The 18,697-nt window shown below is 41.7% G+C and overlaps 1 protein-coding gene across 1 annotated transcript in view; it reads left to right on the top strand.

The window, feature by feature from the left end:
- The first annotated feature begins 790 nt into the window (after positions 1-790).
- KRCC1 (lysine rich coiled-coil 1) overlaps positions 791-18,697 on the top strand; it is a 33,531-nt gene continuing 15,624 nt past the window's right edge. Inside the window, exon 1 of the mRNA XM_027860463.1 lies at positions 791-883. Within this exon, the coding sequence (XP_027716264.1) occupies positions 856-883 (28 nt within the window). The 5' untranslated portion in view covers positions 791-855. The remainder of the gene's footprint in view (positions 884-18,697) is intronic.

The raw sequence follows: 18,697 nt of genomic DNA, 5'->3' as shown, positions 1-18,697 counted from the left end.
TCTATATGGCACCTCCTTACATGTTACAGTTAACACCAAAGCACAATACATGGGAAACCCTGACTAGTAACATGAATCCGGTGGTGACATTCAAGGACTGTCTCTGGTTAGTGTCATATTCTTTTTCTTTAGAATATTAAAAAAAAAAAAATACAGTTCCTCTACCAGCCCAGGAAATGAACCTTTTGTCATTTACTGTTAGGTGATTAACCTTGTACCAACGCGTTCTGACTTGACACAGGTGGTCATTTTGAAACATTCACATTTAAGTTTAGTAGTCTTAAGCATTTATAAGGAGGCAGCTTGGCGTGATGGGTAGAGTACTAGGCTTGGAGTCAGGAAGACCCTGGGTTCAAAACCTGCCTCTAATATTAGCTGATGACCTGCCCACTTGTAAGTCACTTAGACTCTCCTGGGAGCATTATCCCTCAAGCAGCTCCCTCCCTAGGGCTTTTAGGTCATCAGAAGTGTTTATTGACTGAGTTGTTCTGGTACTGGGACCCCTGTAATACTGTAGTTCTAAGTTCTGGATAGGGGATAAGTAAGAAAAGAGGGAAAGAAGAACAGGCATTTTATTATTTCTCGCTAACGCTTTCCTGGTAGTGTAGCTGAAGAACCACTCACACACTCCTCCTGCCTCTCAGGATCCTGATCAGATTATTATAGCAAAAGTGGCCACATTCATTCCACTTTAGCTGCAATGGGCTGATCAGGATCTTGGCAGTGTCCTGGGAAAGGATGGTCAAAGGTCAGCCTGGCAAGAACTACAAGGAGCCCAGAAACAGAAGCTGAAATGTATTTGGGGAAATCAGAATGTAGGCTCAAACCCAAACAAAATGAAATGAAGACACTTCCATGAAGAGAAGCATTCCAAGAGCTCATGGTAAGAGTCATCATTCTGTCTTTCCAAGATATTGGTATTCCAATGAGCCAATTTTTAAAAATGTTAGAATAACACTAAAAACAATGTTTATCACCCACCTGTGGCCCTCCTGCCTCAAGTATATGAATCACTTTTATGTTTCCCCACTTACAGAAAAAGAAATGTAAGATGTTCTTCATTGAGAGGGAGCAAAACTCCTAGCTTCATTATTTCAGCAACAATCAAGTTGTTTCTATTATAGCATTTCTCTAAAATAGCCAAGATGAATGTTAATCTTCAGGATCATGAGGCAGAGATACATAGATTTTGATACAGATGTTATCAGATTCAAGTTAATTACCAGTATAAGAAAAAACCCAGCAGACTGCATCATAGCATTCTCCTTATAGAAAATTCAGAAATCATTCAACGCAAGGAATTTTTTTTTGTTGTTGTTTTTAACTAGCTAGGGAGAATCATACTTACAAGTAATGAATGACTGGCTGAAAAAGCATTTACTAAGCACTATTTTCCAAGGACTGTGCTAAGACCTGGGGATACAAATAGAAAAAAAACCCAAGACAATCCATGCTCTCCAGGAGATCCCACTAAGGGCTCTGCTGATTGTGTCTGCACTAGGTAAGAAGATGAGAGTAGCAAATTCTTACATTATTCTATAGTTCTTTCATGAAAAATAGTAACTTGTTAGATTGAAATCCTGTGCACTTATTACAGATAGCATTGTATAAAATTGATGGAATGAAATGAGTATGAAGGGCTTACCATGGAGGCAGCTAAAATGTCTCAGTTGATGGAGTCAGGAAGACCTGAGTTCAAATCCTGCCTCAGTCCCATACTGGCTGTGGGACTTTGGGCAAGTCACTTAACTGCTCTCAGTCTCAGTTTCCCCTTCTGTAAAATGAGGATGATAACAGCACCTACCTCCCAAAACTGCTGTGAGAATCAAAGGAGAGAATTTTTGTAAAGCATTTTGCAAACCTTAAAGTACTCTGTTAATGCTAAGCTCTTATTATTTGCAAAGGAACTGTACCCAAGGCCCTGGTGTAAAAACTGGAACTTCAACATATACGAATTCAAACACATTATCAAATAATATCAGCACTGTTATGGGATGATTTTCACATAGGATAATGATGCTTTAAGAGCTGTGCTCTTGATTTGTTTTTCTTAAGAGACCTAGCCTACAGGCCATCTTAAGATGTGCAAAGGTCAGTTTTACAACTAGCTTGTAGTTAGTTCATTATCAGCAAGCATTTATTAAGAGCTTATTGAGTGCTAGGCACTGTGCTAAGTGATAGAGACACAAAGAAAAGCAAAAACAGTCCCTGCCCTCAGGGAGCTTACCATTTAATGAGGGGATAACATTCTGACAACTGTCTATATACAAGATATTTATAGTGTAAATGGGAGGTAATTTCAGAGAGGAGGCCCTGGGAGGGTGTTCTGGATTGGGAAAGGCCTACAGAAGGGGAGATTTGAGCTGAACTTGGAAGGAAACCAAGGGGAGGAAGGGGAGCATTCCAGGCATGGAGGACAATCTTGAAGAGGCTCAGGGTTGTGTCCATGGAACAGTGAGGAGGCCAGTGTCGATGGGTCACCAGGTTGGGGTGGATGGCAGCCGTACAGTATAAGGAAGCTGGAGGTAGAATGGGGCCAGGTTGTTAAGGACATTAAGGGCCAAATAGCATCTTCTGTGTAATCCTGAAGGAATGGGGAGTGGGGATGGTCAGACCAAGGCTTGAGGATCATCTCTCTGACCAACTGGAGTGGGAGAAAATCCCGAGGCAGGCAGACAGACAAACAGAAGACTATTGATGTGATCCAGGCATAAAGTGATGAGGGCTGCACCAGAGTAGTATGAGATCATTGTTGTGAAGGGAGAGGAAACTAGATTTGGCAGCGTTGGGTTTGTGGAGTGAATGAGTGCAAGAGAGGAAATGAGGATGGCCCTGGGGTGGCAAGGCTGAGAGAGGACTGTGGTGCCCTAGATAGTAATTGGGAAATTTGGTAGATGAAGGGTTAGGAGGGAGTTAATGAGCTTTGGATCCTGAGTTTAAGATGCCTTGAACATCCAGTTTGAGACATCCAGTAGGCAATAGATGATCCAAGACTGAAGGTCAGGAGAGACTTTAGGGCTGCATAAAGAGATTGAGAGTCAGATACATAGAAATGATCATTGAATCACTGGAGCTGTTGAATCCCCAGTGGATATAGTATACAGTGAGAAAAGCACGTTTCTAGGGGTGGTTATATATTTCCAGGACAAGAAAGAAGTGTGGACATCCCTTGAAGTTCCTTTTAATAAGCTTTGACCTGCAGTGATAAAACAGAGAAATTTCTTTGTCTCTTGTCACTGTCAGCAGAGCAAGAACTGGCTCAGGAGCCTGGGTTTTCCACAGCTCAGTGCCAGATTTTGCTCACTGGTCGCCAGGATTTCATAGGTAGTGAAAGGCCAGATCGACTTTTCTTTCCCTGTTTAGACAACATGAAAACATCTTTCTATTTTTGTGAAGACTTATTTGGGAGTGATCACATAGCTCTACAAAATACTGCATTCCTTCATGTATGACTATGGCAGTTTAGTTCTTTAGCATTCTACTCCACATGTAGGATTCAGATTTGGGGGGTGGGGAAGAGCAAAATGAAATTTGGTGTTTCCTTTATCTCTTGGGGATTATCCGCAGGGCCTTTGCGCATAAGAGAGCCTTAACAAGTGGTTGGGGAATAGAAATCTGAGTCCAAAATACAAAACCAGCACTCTTGAGGAAAGCAGCCCTTTTTTCCCTTTATAAACATAAATTATTCAAATCACAGAACACTTAGCCTTTTTAATACATCTCCCGAGGTTCCCCCTGTGCTATATGTCAGGATTAGTTAGCCCTAAACTCCTAAACTCTCACTTCAGCATATAAGCCTAAGTAATGGCCAAAAGTATATTTCCCATAAATAGAGAGTTTTGAGCTCATTTAAAATTGCACCAAGACTCTTAGAACCACACACACACACACACACACACACACACACACACACACACACACACTCACGCTCACACTCAACGCCCCAGTAGAGGTCACTGGCATAGTTTTTTTTTTTTAAACCAACAAAATTTTGTAAGTAATTTATTGCTAGGTTCATTTGGAGAAGAAGTGTTGCCTAGTGGCTAGAGCAGGGGTGGGGAACCTGTGGCCCTCCTGGTCCTCAAGCGGGGCCCTTTGAATCCAAACTTCACAGAACAAGTCCCTTTAATAAAAGTATTTATTCTGTAAAACTTGGACTCAGTCAAAAGGCTGCACCCAAGGACCTAGAAGGCCACATGTGGCCTCGAGGCTGCAGGTTCCACATATACACACCCCATTCCCAGGAGCTAGAGAACCAGCCATGGAGTCAGGAAGACCTGAGTTCAGGTCCTGACAAGTAGTGGTAGACACACACACACACTCCCTCTCTCTCTCTCTCTCTCTCTCTCTCTCACTCACTCACTGTATGTCCCCAGGGCATGTCCCTTCACCTATCAGTGCCCTCAGCCACTAAGACTTCCTGCTACTTTGGGAGTCTGCATCAGTGGAGGGAACTTCCTCCTTGGGAATTCCTGGAACTAGTGAGTGGGCAGTTCCCTATGCATGCTCCCACCCTTCTCCCCAAAGATTCATTTACATCTAATAAGTAAATAGATCTAACCTTCTACAAAATCATTAGAGTAACAGTAAGCCTTTCAGCAGAATTGGATGCTAAGCAAAAGTGGCTTAAATTCCATCAGTGGTCTTCATGTCTTCAGCTGCATAAGCATTATCAACTCTCCTTGGGCAGAATCAAATCTGTTCTCATCTCCTTAGTTCCATCTCCAGAATCATTTATGTAAGCACAGAGTCTTTATAATCCTTACTGCCTCACGCTTTATCATTAAATCTGTCAAAAAAGCAGTGATGTCTAAAGTCACTTGATAGTATCTAATAGAATTAGTTAAGAAAGGGATGTAGATTGGTATCTCTGCTGGCCGGGTGACTGGGCAGGTCATCTAACCTCTCACTATCCCAGGCCTCTCCCCAAGACTGCGTTGGTAAGCAGGGCCCAGTCTGCATTGGTGGAGGACATTCCTTATACCAGTGATTCTGAGGTCCAACCCAAATAAAAATGGATCATTGCAGGAAAATAAGGGGGCAGTTGGCCCTAACTTTGGGCAGTTTGTGCTTTCTAACTGATGGCTAGAAACCAAATGGCAGTTTCTATTATAAAATAGAAGATTTCACAGAAAAAGAAAACCCTGAATGTCTAAATTGAGAATTATTTTCAAGGAAAGGAATGTTGATTGTAGCTATTACTAGGGAAGGCTAGGTGTTAATACTGGGAGTTCTTTAGAGTACCTTCCAAAAGGGGAAATTCATTGTCTACTGAAAGCACTCATTCTACTTTAGGAATGTAATTGTAAAGCTGTTAATTGTTAAGATTTTCTTCATAAGAAGTCTAACTCTGCCTCCTGCTTCTTCCCCCCACCCCATATCGTTCCTAGTTCTGCTCCCTAAGGCAAACAGAATATGTCTGATCTCCCTTCTTCATGACTGACAGCTTTTCCAAATTCCAAATTCTGCCCCCCCAGTAACTCTGTTTCAATCACGTTCTGCTTCAATCACATTCTGCTAGTCCTTTCCTCTGATCCCCTGGAACACGTTTTCCAGGCCTCTGGCCATTTCTGTCACCACCTTCTCCACACGCAGCTTTTCTATGCCTTTTTAAAAATGTGCCACCCAGAACTGAAGACAGTATTACCTATGTGGTTTGATCAAGGCACAGCACAGGGAACCTTTGCCTCCCTTCTTCCTGACACTGTCTCTCACCACAGGCTTCAGTACCACACTCTTGACTTAGATTTACAGATGGCCCAGTTCTTTTTCATAAGGACTCTTGTCTACTCACGCTGCTCTCATCTTGTACTTGGGGTGTGGGGACGATCTTTTTTTGAATCCAACACTTTTTTTGAACCCAACACTTTTTTTGAACCTGACACTTATCTTATTAAGAGAGCTGGTCTCAGAGTCAGAAGATGCTTGAGGTCAGGTCCTGCCTTGACACCTACTAGATGTAAGTTTGGGCCAGTTACTCAGAAGGTGCAGAAAACATTCATCAGTAAAAGTAGCTCCTTATTAGAAGTTCCCTCCCGGTTTAAAAAGTTTAATCTTACTTCAGTCCAGCCTTCTAGTCTGTCAGGGTCTTTTTGTATAAACTCTTAGCTGTGTCCCCTGCAGGCTTGACACACATACCTTCTGTGGTTTCATGCAAGTAAATGATAAAAATGTAGACTGGCTCAGGACCAAGGACAGATCCCTGGGAGCCCAAGACTTAAAAGTGATTTATTGTAAATTAACTATCCATACAACCAATCAAAATGAAGCCACTACTACAAGCTCACTTATTCTCTCTGGGCCCTAGTTTCCTCCTCTGCAGAAGGAGGAGGTGGATGATCCCGAAGGCCCTCCTAGGTCTACTTCTATGATTTTGTGATCCTGTGACCCAGTGACATCTCCAGTTCAAATCTGTGACCGACCTCTTTAGTGAGTTGGAGGCTCTCTTCTCCCGTGGCCCTTCCTCTGGAATTTCTCATGCCTCGGATCCCTAGACTCCACAGTTAGGTCCCCTTCTTTTATCTGGAGCAGCCTTCACCTTAAGCTCTCTGCACTTCTCTCCTCATGTGTACAGGAAGGAGGCACACTGCACAGAAAGTGCCCCTAGCTGTGCATATCCCTTCTACTCTCTCCAGGAAGTTGTGCTCATGTCATCCATGGTGCTAGGGGGCTGACTAGCTTTGGGCCCTTACAGGTGTGCCTTTCCTTTCTACCTCTGGTTGTGTTTTCATCTCGTGTTGGGGATAACGGTGCTTTCACTGTTCACCTCATGGGGTCGTTGTACAAACCTGATGGCCCCGTCACAGTGTAGTCACAAAGAACTTTCAAAGACTCATGGTTTCATTGGCTTCGTCACCTGCCTGGTGATGAGCTTCACCAGACTAAGCTGACCTGGTCCTCAGACAACCAGATGCATACTTGAAGCCTTTCCATCTTGATAGGGCCTCTCTGCTGGTCATGGTGTTGTTGTCAAGTGAGATGATGTATGTCAAAGTGCTCCCAAAACTGAAGCATGAGTTCAGATCCCAAGATCCCTCTTGGCATAGCTGGAATGGAAGGGCACCAGGAGATGCTTGAAAGATTCAGTTAGTTCAGGGGCTTTATATTCAACATAGCAAAGCAACACCTTACTCTGAATGTGCCTAAATTCAAACTTGTGAAATAAGTTTACTTTTAATAATGCCCTTGCATCCTTTTCCCTTTCATATTCTGATTCCAGACTTCTCAATTCAATAAACATTTATTAAGTGCCTACTAAGGGACAGGCACTGTGCCAAGTGCTAGGAAATCAAAAAGAGGCAAAAAACCAGTCCCTGTCCCCAGGAAGCTTACAACAGATCAGATAACAGCCAGTATCAGAGCTCCTGTCCTATTTTTCTCCAGTCAACAAAGTATTCACATCCATTCTCTACAGTTGACTTTACAATTATGTGATAATGCATTATGCTGAATTTTACTAATACCAGATTTGTAGCTAACTGGAATACATGCATATCTTTATGTGGCTCTACTTTAACCCCAAATAATCTGTAATTTCCTTATGAGAAGTAGAAAGTATCTTCCTTGCAGAGGAAGAAAGTTATTCTGGAATGGGTTAATGCACCTGGAGTATTTGGACTCCTAAGGGGCTTATGGAGAGATTTCAGGAAGTCTGTGAACTTAGGGGGAAATACATCTTGATTTCCTTTGTAATCTTAGGAATTTTTATTCATTTGAAACCATTATGCTGGGACGGAGTCCATAGGTTTCCCTAGACTGTCAAAGGGTCCATTACATACCAAAAAAGGGCCCCTATTGCAAAACATCTTACTGCAGTTTGGTAGCATCCAGAGAAACCTTAGAACTTCTCGTGATTTTTATTGTATCACCAGCCCCTAAATTACTAATTGGGGCCTAAGAGGCATGTCATTTACTAGCATAAACATATAATTATGATTCTGAAGTGTTTTCTGGTATCTGTAACCTTAGCCTCTTTTGTCAGGTTTACAAGGGATCAGAAAAATGTCATCCAACAGAACACAGGCAGAATTTGCCACTGTAGCTTTGTGAATCAGTTTTCTTCTTATACTCTTATGGAAGAGGTGGAGCACTCTGAACTGGGGCCAGGAGAGAATCCTGCCCACTGTTGAGGGCTCCTTTCCTAAGTCTCCACGCACCGTCTCCTCTAGGCACATGGTGATATGGGGAAAGCTCTGTCGTTGGAGCCAGAAAACCTGGGTCCAAATCCTGGCCACAGCACTTGCCAGCTCTGACCTCAGGCTAATCTCTGAACATCAGTCCCCTTATCTGAAAAATGGAGACAACGTTAATACAATTTGCTTTACCAGTTTCTTCTTTTGATAAAAAAAAGATACTCGTAACTATAAATATGAGCCAGTATTCGTTTTTGTTTCCCCTCAGTGCATTACAGAGCCTTCTTTGGGCTCTTTTTTAAACCAAATAACATTTCCTTATTCCCTTTCCCTATGTATTACTCCTAGAACATGCTATCAAAAGATCCGTTGGTGCATTTTTCTCTGCAGGGCATTTCCTGGAGCCCTCGGTCCTCTCAGTACTTAGAATCATATGAGCTGCTTCCTCTCTTCAGTTCTGGACCATTTCTGGGGTTAAATCTGACATCTTTTTTCGACATGCACGTGCACACACACACACACACACACACACACACACCCACACACACACACACACGCCCCACTTTCCGCAAATAAGAACACAGTTTAGCTCTTTATTTGAGCTCGTCACCTCGCATATCCATATCCCAAAGCTGAATTATCATTTCCAGACAAACAAGCATCTTCTTTTGTTGTTGTGTGCCCTGCACACAAATCACTGGGAGGTCTTTACCTCTCCCTATTGGGAATAATGAATATAGGCTCCCATAGGGAGAGGAAATGGAATCAGGTCATGCTGTTTGGGGGTGGCTAAATAATATAGCTTACATGGAATGTTTGCCAAGCTCACTATAGTCCTGCAAGTGAAGTAGCGCAAAAATTCCCATTTTAAAGATGAGAAAACAAGCCCAGAGTTAAAATGACTTGTCCAAGAACACTCAGTTAACAAGTGACAGAAGTAGCCTTTGAATGCCTTTGCCATTGAATCAGGGCCTTGTACGTTTTGTGGATTCCCTTTATACAGCGCTTTATGGTACTGCAAAATGCACTTTTCCTTCTATCCTCACAACAGCCCCATAAAGAAGGTGGTGCAAAATAATATGCTCATTTTAAAGATGGGGAAACTGAGGCACAGATTAAGTGACCTACTCAAGGTTTCATTCACTAGCAGAGCTGGACCTGCCCTACTCCAAGCACAGAATCTGAGAGTTGGAAAGGACTTGGGGCCGTTTAATCCAGCCCATACCCCCACTACCTCTGTCACCCTGCTGGCAAGTCGTCATTCAGCCTCTACTGGAATCTTACCAGGAAGGGGTGACCCAGTGCCTCCTGAGGCAGCTCAGTGCTAACTAGGAACATCCTCATATCATCCTTGTGTCAAGCAGAAATGTGCTTCTTCTCAAATTCCACCTGCTTCTGCCCTCCGGAGCCAAACAGAACAGTCTGATTTTATACCCATATGTAAAATGGGAACCCATATGTAAGACTTTACATTTATTCCTCTTGAATTTCATCAATCCACAGGGTCACATTTGTAGTAAAACTTTATTTAAAAATGTAAAAACTCTTCTTAGCTCGAGGGCCATACCAAAATAGGCAGTGGGCTAGGTTTGGCCTGTGGGCCATGCTTTGTCAACTCCTGTTGTAGACTGGCAAGATCTCCTGGCTCTCGTCCAGCTTGGTGTCATCTATAAATTTGACAGATTTGCCATTTATGTCTTTACCCAGTCATTGATAAAAATGGGAAACAAACAAACAAAACCAACCCAGGACCAAACTCAGATCCCTGGTGTACCTCACTGGGGACCACGTTGGCATCAAGCCATCAACTCAGTGGGCATTTGGAGTCCAGCCAGCCAGCCAGATCTACATCCATCTAGATGTATTGCTGTCTAGTCCACATCTCTCCATCTTCTCTATGCACAAAAAAGTACAAGGTACTTTATCAAATGCTTACCTAAAATATAGGTAAAGGCTAACTATTGTACAGCATTTCCCTCAACTAGGAATCCTGTTTAAATCCCATCTCAAAAGGAAATGAAGCTGGTCTGGTCCAACCTGTTCTTGATGATGCCATGCTGGCCCTTTGTAAGCACTACTTTGATTTCTAGACAGTCACCAACTATCTCTAGTGATCCATTCTAGAATTTTCCCAGATCCTAAACCTAGTACCCTTTGGAATATGGACTATAGGCTAAGAAATTCAAGCAGTCACGTATAAGGTACTTAGGGGGAAATATATGGGGCCCTTTTGGTCCTTAAACCATTGAAGTCCTAAAAGAAACACCTTAGTCTGCTTAAAGAGTTATATCCTCTTAACCCTGCCTGCAATTTTGAGGAGTTCAGAGGGGGCTAGAATATCTGTTCATGTCTCTTAGAATGTCATGCATACATCCCCAAATGACTTTTGAACAGATGGGGAACTTCCCTACAACAGGGAAAATCATTTAAGGAACTTTTTCAAGTGAAAGACAACCTTAGCTTTAGTTGGTTTTTCTTAAAGAAAATTAACTATGGAATTGATAGCTAAATGTGACTTTGGACATGATCTATGGAAATGAGGTTCCATAGAAGTCATGACTTAACCAAGGTTAAACAACTCATTATTGATGGGATTAGGAATCCTGGTTATCAATCCATAGACTTCTCTGCACTATACCATGTTGTCTCCCTAAAGCCTTCAGTTTAACCATTTTAAATTTTTTAACTGAGAAACACAGTTGTTTTCAATAATTGTTACCAAATATATATTTCAGTTCTATATTATGACCAATTAAAGGAGACTGGAAAAAAGATCAAGTCAACCAGAAGTGAGAGAGGCCACCATTTCCAACCTCCTTAGGCCATGCTCACAACTCCATTACCTTCAAGGTTCTCTTCGAGTACTTTGGCCTTTAAACCTCTCACAACCTGGGAAAAGCCCTGATGGGGTCAGCCAAATGTTTCAAAGCCCTGCCGGTCTACCCATGAAGCCTCATTCATTGTCTCCTGACCAACTATCATTTGCATCCTATAGACACCATTCCTGAAAGGGCCTGAAGGGATCACATTTCTCCCTTCCCTAGCTGGCCCAGCGCCACCAACAGTTCTCCCAGATTTTATTGCCTACCACATGGACCTCTTCAGCATTGTATCTAATTTCCTATCTCACTGACTATCCCTTTTCCTGTGTGCAGGGAAGAATTAGATTCTAGAAGCTATAACATTTAGGAACCCAATTAAAATTAAGGAATGTAACTTCAGCAGTCTCCCTGGCATCTGCTCTTTTACTCAGAAGGCTATCTCTCAAGGATTTCTCTAACTATTATGGAGGTGGGTAACCTTTGGTCCCATGATCTTGAAAACTCATAGAATTCTATAGATTTCATCCATTGTCATATTAGGATTTGGAGCCAGGGAGGAATTATCAAGTACAATCCCCTTATGAATGAGGAAACAGACCCAGAGAAATAAAGTAACTTGAAGTGTCACATAAGTAGTAAATAACACAACTGATCATCAGACCCATATTTTCTGACTCCAAAACCCATGAACTTACACTCCACCACACTGCCAACTTATTTTCATTGTTTGCTGTGGCTGTCCTATAAAAAGCTGCATGCAAGATTTAGACAACTCATTATTTCTTCTCCTATCTTACCCTTTTGTTTTTCTCCGTTTTATTTCTTCTCCTTTCCCTATCCTTGCCATTACTGTGGAATTGAAGTAGACAGTATTTGTTTATTGAATTAAATTTTGGGTTCCCTATTATTTTTAAAATGAGAAAAATTTACCTTTCATAACTTTTTTTAAAAAAAATCTTATCAAGTTAGTATTTGTTTTTGTCATTCAATTAATACATACCCCATCTTCTATTACAAGAAGTATAAGAATAAATATTATATATTATGTATTATATATAATATATAAGTATAAAAAGTCAGAAGTTACATTTTAAAAACATTTTTGTGAATTACAACTGAGGGCTGAAACAATACAGATTTATGTGGTATGATCTGTATGTATAAATTATCAGTTATAGATCATAGAATCTAAGAGACTGACACTTGACTAAATTCTTCATTTGAAGTTCTTCAGTCAATTCATTTCATACATGGACTGCTTCAAACCTTCTTTAATCCACTGAAAATGTTTTAATTTTGTCAAATTTTAAGAGATTTAGATTTAGATCTATTTAGAGTTTAGAATTCACAGAATCACAGATTTTCAGAACTACTGACCCCCAGCAGTCTCTAGAGGGGCCCATTGGCCATCTAGTTCAGTTTATACCTGAAAAAGAATTCCCCCCAGAGCTTACCTGAAAAATCATCACCCCATCTTTGACTGGAAACCTTCAGTAAGGGGGGAACCCACTACCTTTCAAGGCAGCCCATTCCACTTTGGAACAGTTTTACTTGTTACTTGTTAGAAAATTCTTCCTTACCCCAAACCCTCAGTTTGACTCAGCTTTTACCCATTGCTCCTTTTGGGACCAAGCAGAATAAGCCTCATCTTCATATACTTGGAAATAGGTGTTATCTCCCCAAGGCTTTCCTCCTTGAAGCTAAATGCTCCCATCTCCTTCAGCTGATTTTCATGTGAATTAAAGCACCTTTACTATACTGGTGGTTCTTGTCTAGTTATCCTCTAGCTGACATATGTCTTTCCTAAAATGAGGTACCCACAACTTTCCATAGTAGTACTTCAGATGTGATCTGAGCAGGGCATAGAATTATTCTTACTCTTGTTTATTTACCTACCCACAATCTTCAATTCATCAAGCATCACTAAACTCCTATTCTGTGCAGAGTCCTCTGATAATCACCGGGGAGATATAATACAAGGATGGGTTCCTGACCTAGTGGAACTTAGAATCAATGATTTAAAAATTTCTCAGACAATATTTTCATGTTTAGCAGGAAATGTGTCATGTAGGTTTTATACTGCTTTAATTTTAATTATAGGTATTATATATTTTGACCAAGTTTAAAAAAAAAAGATGAAGGCACATGAAACTTCATTATAATATGTATATGTATGTAGTTTTTGTTTCATCAGAATTTTCTTTCTGCTTATACCAAATCCAACTTTCCTAGAATTGAAAATTCCTTTCTTGAAGAATTCTGAAATTTGGTGTGTAAAATGTAATTAGGTTTATTGGGATGTCCTTTAACATTTTTAGAACATATGGTCAAAGAGCTAAGTAGAACCTCCCTCATCACAGATATTTTTATTTTTAATAGATGACTTCATTTGCTTAGAATCTAATACCTCAGAGTTGTAGAGTGACTAGGAATCCTACATTTAAATCCCTGACTCATTTAATTCCTAAGAGTTGTGATAATACCAGGAGAGTGAAAATTCCTTAAGAGTTTTCTCATGATCACATCAGTTTTGTAATTCATTAAAATTATATTTTTGAATATCTGAAGTGGTCATATCTCTGTGAGATAGATTCCATTGCCGACAATGCTAAGTCACATTTAGATGACCGACTACCTCTTTTAACCTTCCGTTTCTGTTTTATCACCCGACCTAAAATTGAAAGTGTAGTTCATCCAACTTTTAAACCTTCGCAAAAACCTGTCTTCCCTGAACATTTCTCTCCCAACTGAATGTAAGCTCCTTGGGGAGAGACATAATTTCTTTTTCTGTCTTGGAATTTTCATCATAACTTAACTTAAAATTGGTGCTTTGCATGTAACAGGCTCTTAATATGTGATTATTGAACTGAGTCGAAGGTATTCTATAGTAAAACATAATTTCCAACTTACTAACCTTTGCTTGAATTGTATAGTGCCCATTTCGGAAATGTATTTCAATCACTATGTTTTGGTTGATTCTAAATTCGTTTTCCTAAAGAAAGACAGGCTACATATACTCTATTCTACAAAAAGCATGATTTACATATTCTTAATTGTACTCAAACGGGAAAGATGGCTCTTCCTTGCCCAAATTAAAAGGTAGAACAAGGGTAGCTATTGATCTGTTAAGTTCATGGCCATGAATGTTGTTAAAAAATAAAATAAAATTTTGGCAAATCCTTTTATTAAACATTAGGAAAGTGGAATAGGCATGCAGGTAATTTAATGAGAATTCCAGAAAGCAAGTGAAAGTCTTCAGATAGTTAAATCCATAAAATTATAGTCCAATAGGAAAGAACCAACCATAAGAGATGATAAGTTATTTCTTAGTACCAGGCATTCAGGGTGGGTTGGTGCTATAGAGTGCCCAGAGACACATGGAATATTCATTCTTCTTAGTGGTCTAGTTAGATTTTCAGTTGTATTTTATGGATTTCAAGTTCCCTGGGATCCAAAATATGAAAAATACAACAGGGCTAAGCCACACAAAATCACACTGCCATCAGAACTTTAAAGATTATCAAGAAAAGAGTATATTTATCCTGTCCAGTCTTGGAGTTCAGAACTAAAGTGAAAGTTACTAGGTGGAAAGTCTAGATTTCAGCTTAATATTAAAAAAATGGATAACTAAGGATTAGAGCTGTCAAAAAATTAAACGGGCAGCATTGTGAGATGGCTTTGATGTTCAGGGTGACCACTGGGCAAGGCTGATATCGAAAAAATTCCTAGATTGGAGTAGAGAGGTGCTAACACTCAGTCCATCCCACTCTCAAAATTCTATCATTCTGTTTCATTAAGCATTTTTTTGAAGTACTTTAATTCTCCCTCCTGTGCCACATGTCTGTCTCTATACCTTAACCATGTTCAGGAACCAGAACCAATATTAAGTGCTATTAACATTATAGTTGACCTAAATTAGAAGTTAGACAAGTTGTTTTGATCCGAGAACTCAACCACCAAGTGTAACACTATGGAGGAGAGGTGTTTGGCCTTCCAAAAACCCAACTTAAAAGTGAACTTTTAGAAGACAACTTATCAGATGGCAGTCTCTATTTCCATAAGTCCTTGGAAACATGAGCAAGCCTCAAAACATTTTTAAGGGGACAAGAGGATTCAGTATGAAGTGAACCCCTGGCTCGTTCCACCGGAGCTGGGGTTGGGGGCAAGGCTGGTAGAGTTCAGAGTCCCTCCAAAACCAAGCACATTGATTTATGACTCCTTATTTCTTCTCCCTGATGGTGCCTCTTCCCTACCATGCTCTGAAGTAGAGGACAAAAGTCTAGTCGAGTCTTCAGCTATTTTTCCTTTGATGTGAGAGAGGTTAAGTTGATAAGCCATATTATGGTGCATTTGTAGATTTCTTGATCATCACAAAGTGCTGTCACATAGGTTAAGGGACAGATGCTGGTTTGACTTGGCACCAATCTAAGTACTATAAATGTATCCCACGGTCTCCAAGAGCATGTGATCAGAGGTACTCCTTATCGTCTGTTCCTCAGCAGAGGAATCCTAGAATGTTAGAGCTCAGAGGGACCTTAAGGATCACCTGAGTCAGCCCCTTCCTCTGTAGATGAGGGTGGTAGATTGAGGCAGCTACAGAGCACCAGAGGGCGCCAAGCAATAATTGGCCAACAGTCAGGAAGACCCGAGTTCAGATGCCACTCCAGATACTCACTAGTTGTGTGACCCTGGGCAAGTCACTTAACTGCTGTCTGCCTCGGTTTCCTGATCTGTAAAATGGGAATTATAATAGCTCCTACGGCCCAGGGCTGTGCTAAGGATCAAGTGAGATAGTATTTCTGAAGTGTTACATAAATTCTAATTGTTATCATGGTGGTAGTTATGAAACCAGGGCCCAGAGTAATGAATTTTCATTTATCTAATGTCACAGCAGAACCAGCACTTGAAACCAGGACCTCTTAACTCTCAATTCCAAGCCTCTTCCAGTCCTAGTCCTTGGAGTTGCTGTCTTTTTCTTGCTAGCTCGCCCTACTCTCTCTCAGTTCCCTAAACCCCTGGACAGGTCTTCTTTTTCTGTGTGGCCTCCCAGACCACCACCCCTCCCTGACTCCTGAAACTGCCTCAGCTTACAGACCTTCTCTGACAAACAAGCATTTTCTTTTGTTTTGTTTTCAGTCAGTGGCACTGAGTCAGGCTTGTGCATCCACACTTGTGAGCCCTTTCACTTTGCATTCATCTTGTCTGTACATCCTGGATTAACAGCTCTGGATTGGCCTCATCTCATTTGTGCAGAGCCATCTCTGGCTCTCCTGGGATCACTGTGCTTAGTACTCCCCAAAGAGCTGTCTTCAAGGCTCTAATTGCTAAATCCTCATTTATTTTTGGAAAATGTTCATTAACTTTCAATCATGAACACACTATAATTCAGTTATGTTTCAGTTCCTTCCTCCAGTCAGGTTGGTTTTGTTATTGTTCAGTCATTTCTGAATGACGTGTCTGACTCTCTGTGATCCCATTTGGGATTTTCTTGGCAGAGATACTGGAGTGGTTGGCTTGCCATTTCCTTTTCCAGCTCATTTTACAGATGAGGGAACTGAGGCAAATAGGGTCAAGTGACTTGCCCAAGGTCGCACAGCTAGGAAGTGTGTGAGGCCATATGTGAACTCAGGAAGATGTCTTCTTGACTCTAAGCACAAGGTGCTCTATCCACTGCACCACCCAGGTGTGCTAGTCATGTTGGACATGCCCACCCAAAAAAAGTAGGGTTGGGGGGAGAGAGGAGGCAAAGCACATAATTTTCTCCACTATTACCTTATAATAGTTGAATGATAACTTTAGAGAAGGTGGAGGACAATGTAGACTTGGGACATTAGAAATGTGTGTGCACAGAAGAACTTTATTTTCTTTATGGAAGTGAGAAAAAGGTAATAAAGATCCAAATTACTAGCAAGGAGGCAACATGAAGTAATGGATAGAATCAGAAAGACCTGGGTTCAGTGTGACCATGGGCAAATTATCTTCACTTACAGTGCCCTAGGCTCTTACTAAGTCTATATAAGTTACAGATAAGTTGCTGACCTGTATCAGTGAAGGGAGTTTACACATTGGAAGTCCCCCACAGGTCTGGATCCTCCAGCCCCTCAAATAAAACAAAACATTCTACTCAATTTAAATCCTAATCATTACAGTTGGGCAGCTACAGGGGACAGTTCCTTTAAATAAAGAACAGGGGATAGAACCTTAACTGGGATGTCATTTGCACTTCATAATACTCACCATTCTTGTACCTCTATCCAAACGTCATCCACTAGTGACATATGACAAGGAAGAAAGAGTGTCTCAGGGTGTCTTGTCCTGCTCTTCAGAGGGTATTTCCACTTGTTATAAATCACAACCTCCATGGTAAGAAGAAGGTTCTCAGGTATAATCCTTCACAAACACATTGTGCTAGGTGTGAAGTACTCAGTGAAGTCCAAGTAACAGTTCTTATTCCAGAGCTTACAATCCAATTGAGAAGAGAACCTGTAGATGGAAGAAAGCTAACTGTGCAGCCCATTAGCACGTGAGTGCCACAGGATGGTAGAAGGGGACAGTGGCCCGGAGGGGCATTCAGATGGAGCCTCAAAGAGGAGATTTGATTTCAGAACAACAGCCAGCATGTAGATAGCGCTTTAAGGTTTGCAAAGTGATGTACAGATATTTTATTTTCACAACAACCCTGGGAGGGAGATGCCATGATTATCCCCATTTTATAGATGAGGAGACTGAAGCGGGCAGAGGTGAAGTGACCTGCCCGGGGTCACACAGCTAGGAAGTATCTGAGACTGGATTTGAACTCAGGGCTTCCTGGCCCAGGCCCAGGGCTCTATGCCCCATGGCACTCCCTGTCTGCCTCAATAAACACCACTTGTCCCCCTCTTACCTCCAGAATCAAAGACAAAGTTCTCTGGCATGGAAAGGCCTTCTCACCCTGGCCCCTTCCTCCCACCAGCCTTCCCACACACTGCTCACCTCCACATGCTCACTGTCCAGCCATCTTGGCCCCTTTGCTGTTCCACGCACCCGTCACTCCTCCCCCCTCCATGTCCTTGCACCTCAAGTCTGGAGTATCCCTCGTCATCTCCCCGGCTTCCTTCCTGACTCATTTCCAGTCCCCTCCTTCAGCAGCAACTTCCATCCAGGCTGTAGGCATCTCAGATGTGCCCAGTTCATTAAAGTGAGAGCTTCTGGAGGGCAGGGGCTAGATTTGCCTTTCTTTGTATCCTCAGCATTCAGCACAGTGCCTGGCAATATAAGCTCTTAATCAATACTTGACTGACTGAGGAAGGAAGAGTAAAGGCCTTGAATGCCCAAGTAAGGCATTTAGGCTTTATCTGTGAGCAGTAGGAAATCACTGATGCTCTCTGGGCAGTGGAAGTGCCATGTGCAGGGCAGTAGTTCAGTCAGGTGAACATGGCAGGAGTGGCTGGGGGAGGCGTAGACAGAAGAGAGGGTAGGTGGGCATGGGAGCTATTACAATGTGTGGTGATGTCATACAAATGGAAATGCTTGGGAGGAGAAGGATGCCTAGACTTCCCACTCAGTGGAATCGGGGGTGAGTCCCAGCTTGTTCGGTGAGATACCTAGAGGTTAAGGGTCACCTTACCTAAGGTTCAGGTCTGACCATGTCACCTCCCCCCACCCACCCCTCGTCCAAGGCCACATAAAGTGTCAGATACATCACATCCATCCAGGTCTGCCCAACTCCCAGGCTCCACTGCCTCTCTATGAAAAATTGTTAGG

This window comes from Vombatus ursinus, unplaced genomic scaffold, assembly GCF_900497805.2.
Source record: "Vombatus ursinus unplaced genomic scaffold, bare-nosed wombat genome assembly UNPS02014181.1, whole genome shotgun sequence".
Classification (NCBI taxonomy): domain Eukaryota; kingdom Metazoa; phylum Chordata; class Mammalia; order Diprotodontia; family Vombatidae; genus Vombatus; species Vombatus ursinus.
Note: the sequence above shows the minus strand (reverse complement) of the source record. Positions and strands in the feature narration are given on the sequence as shown.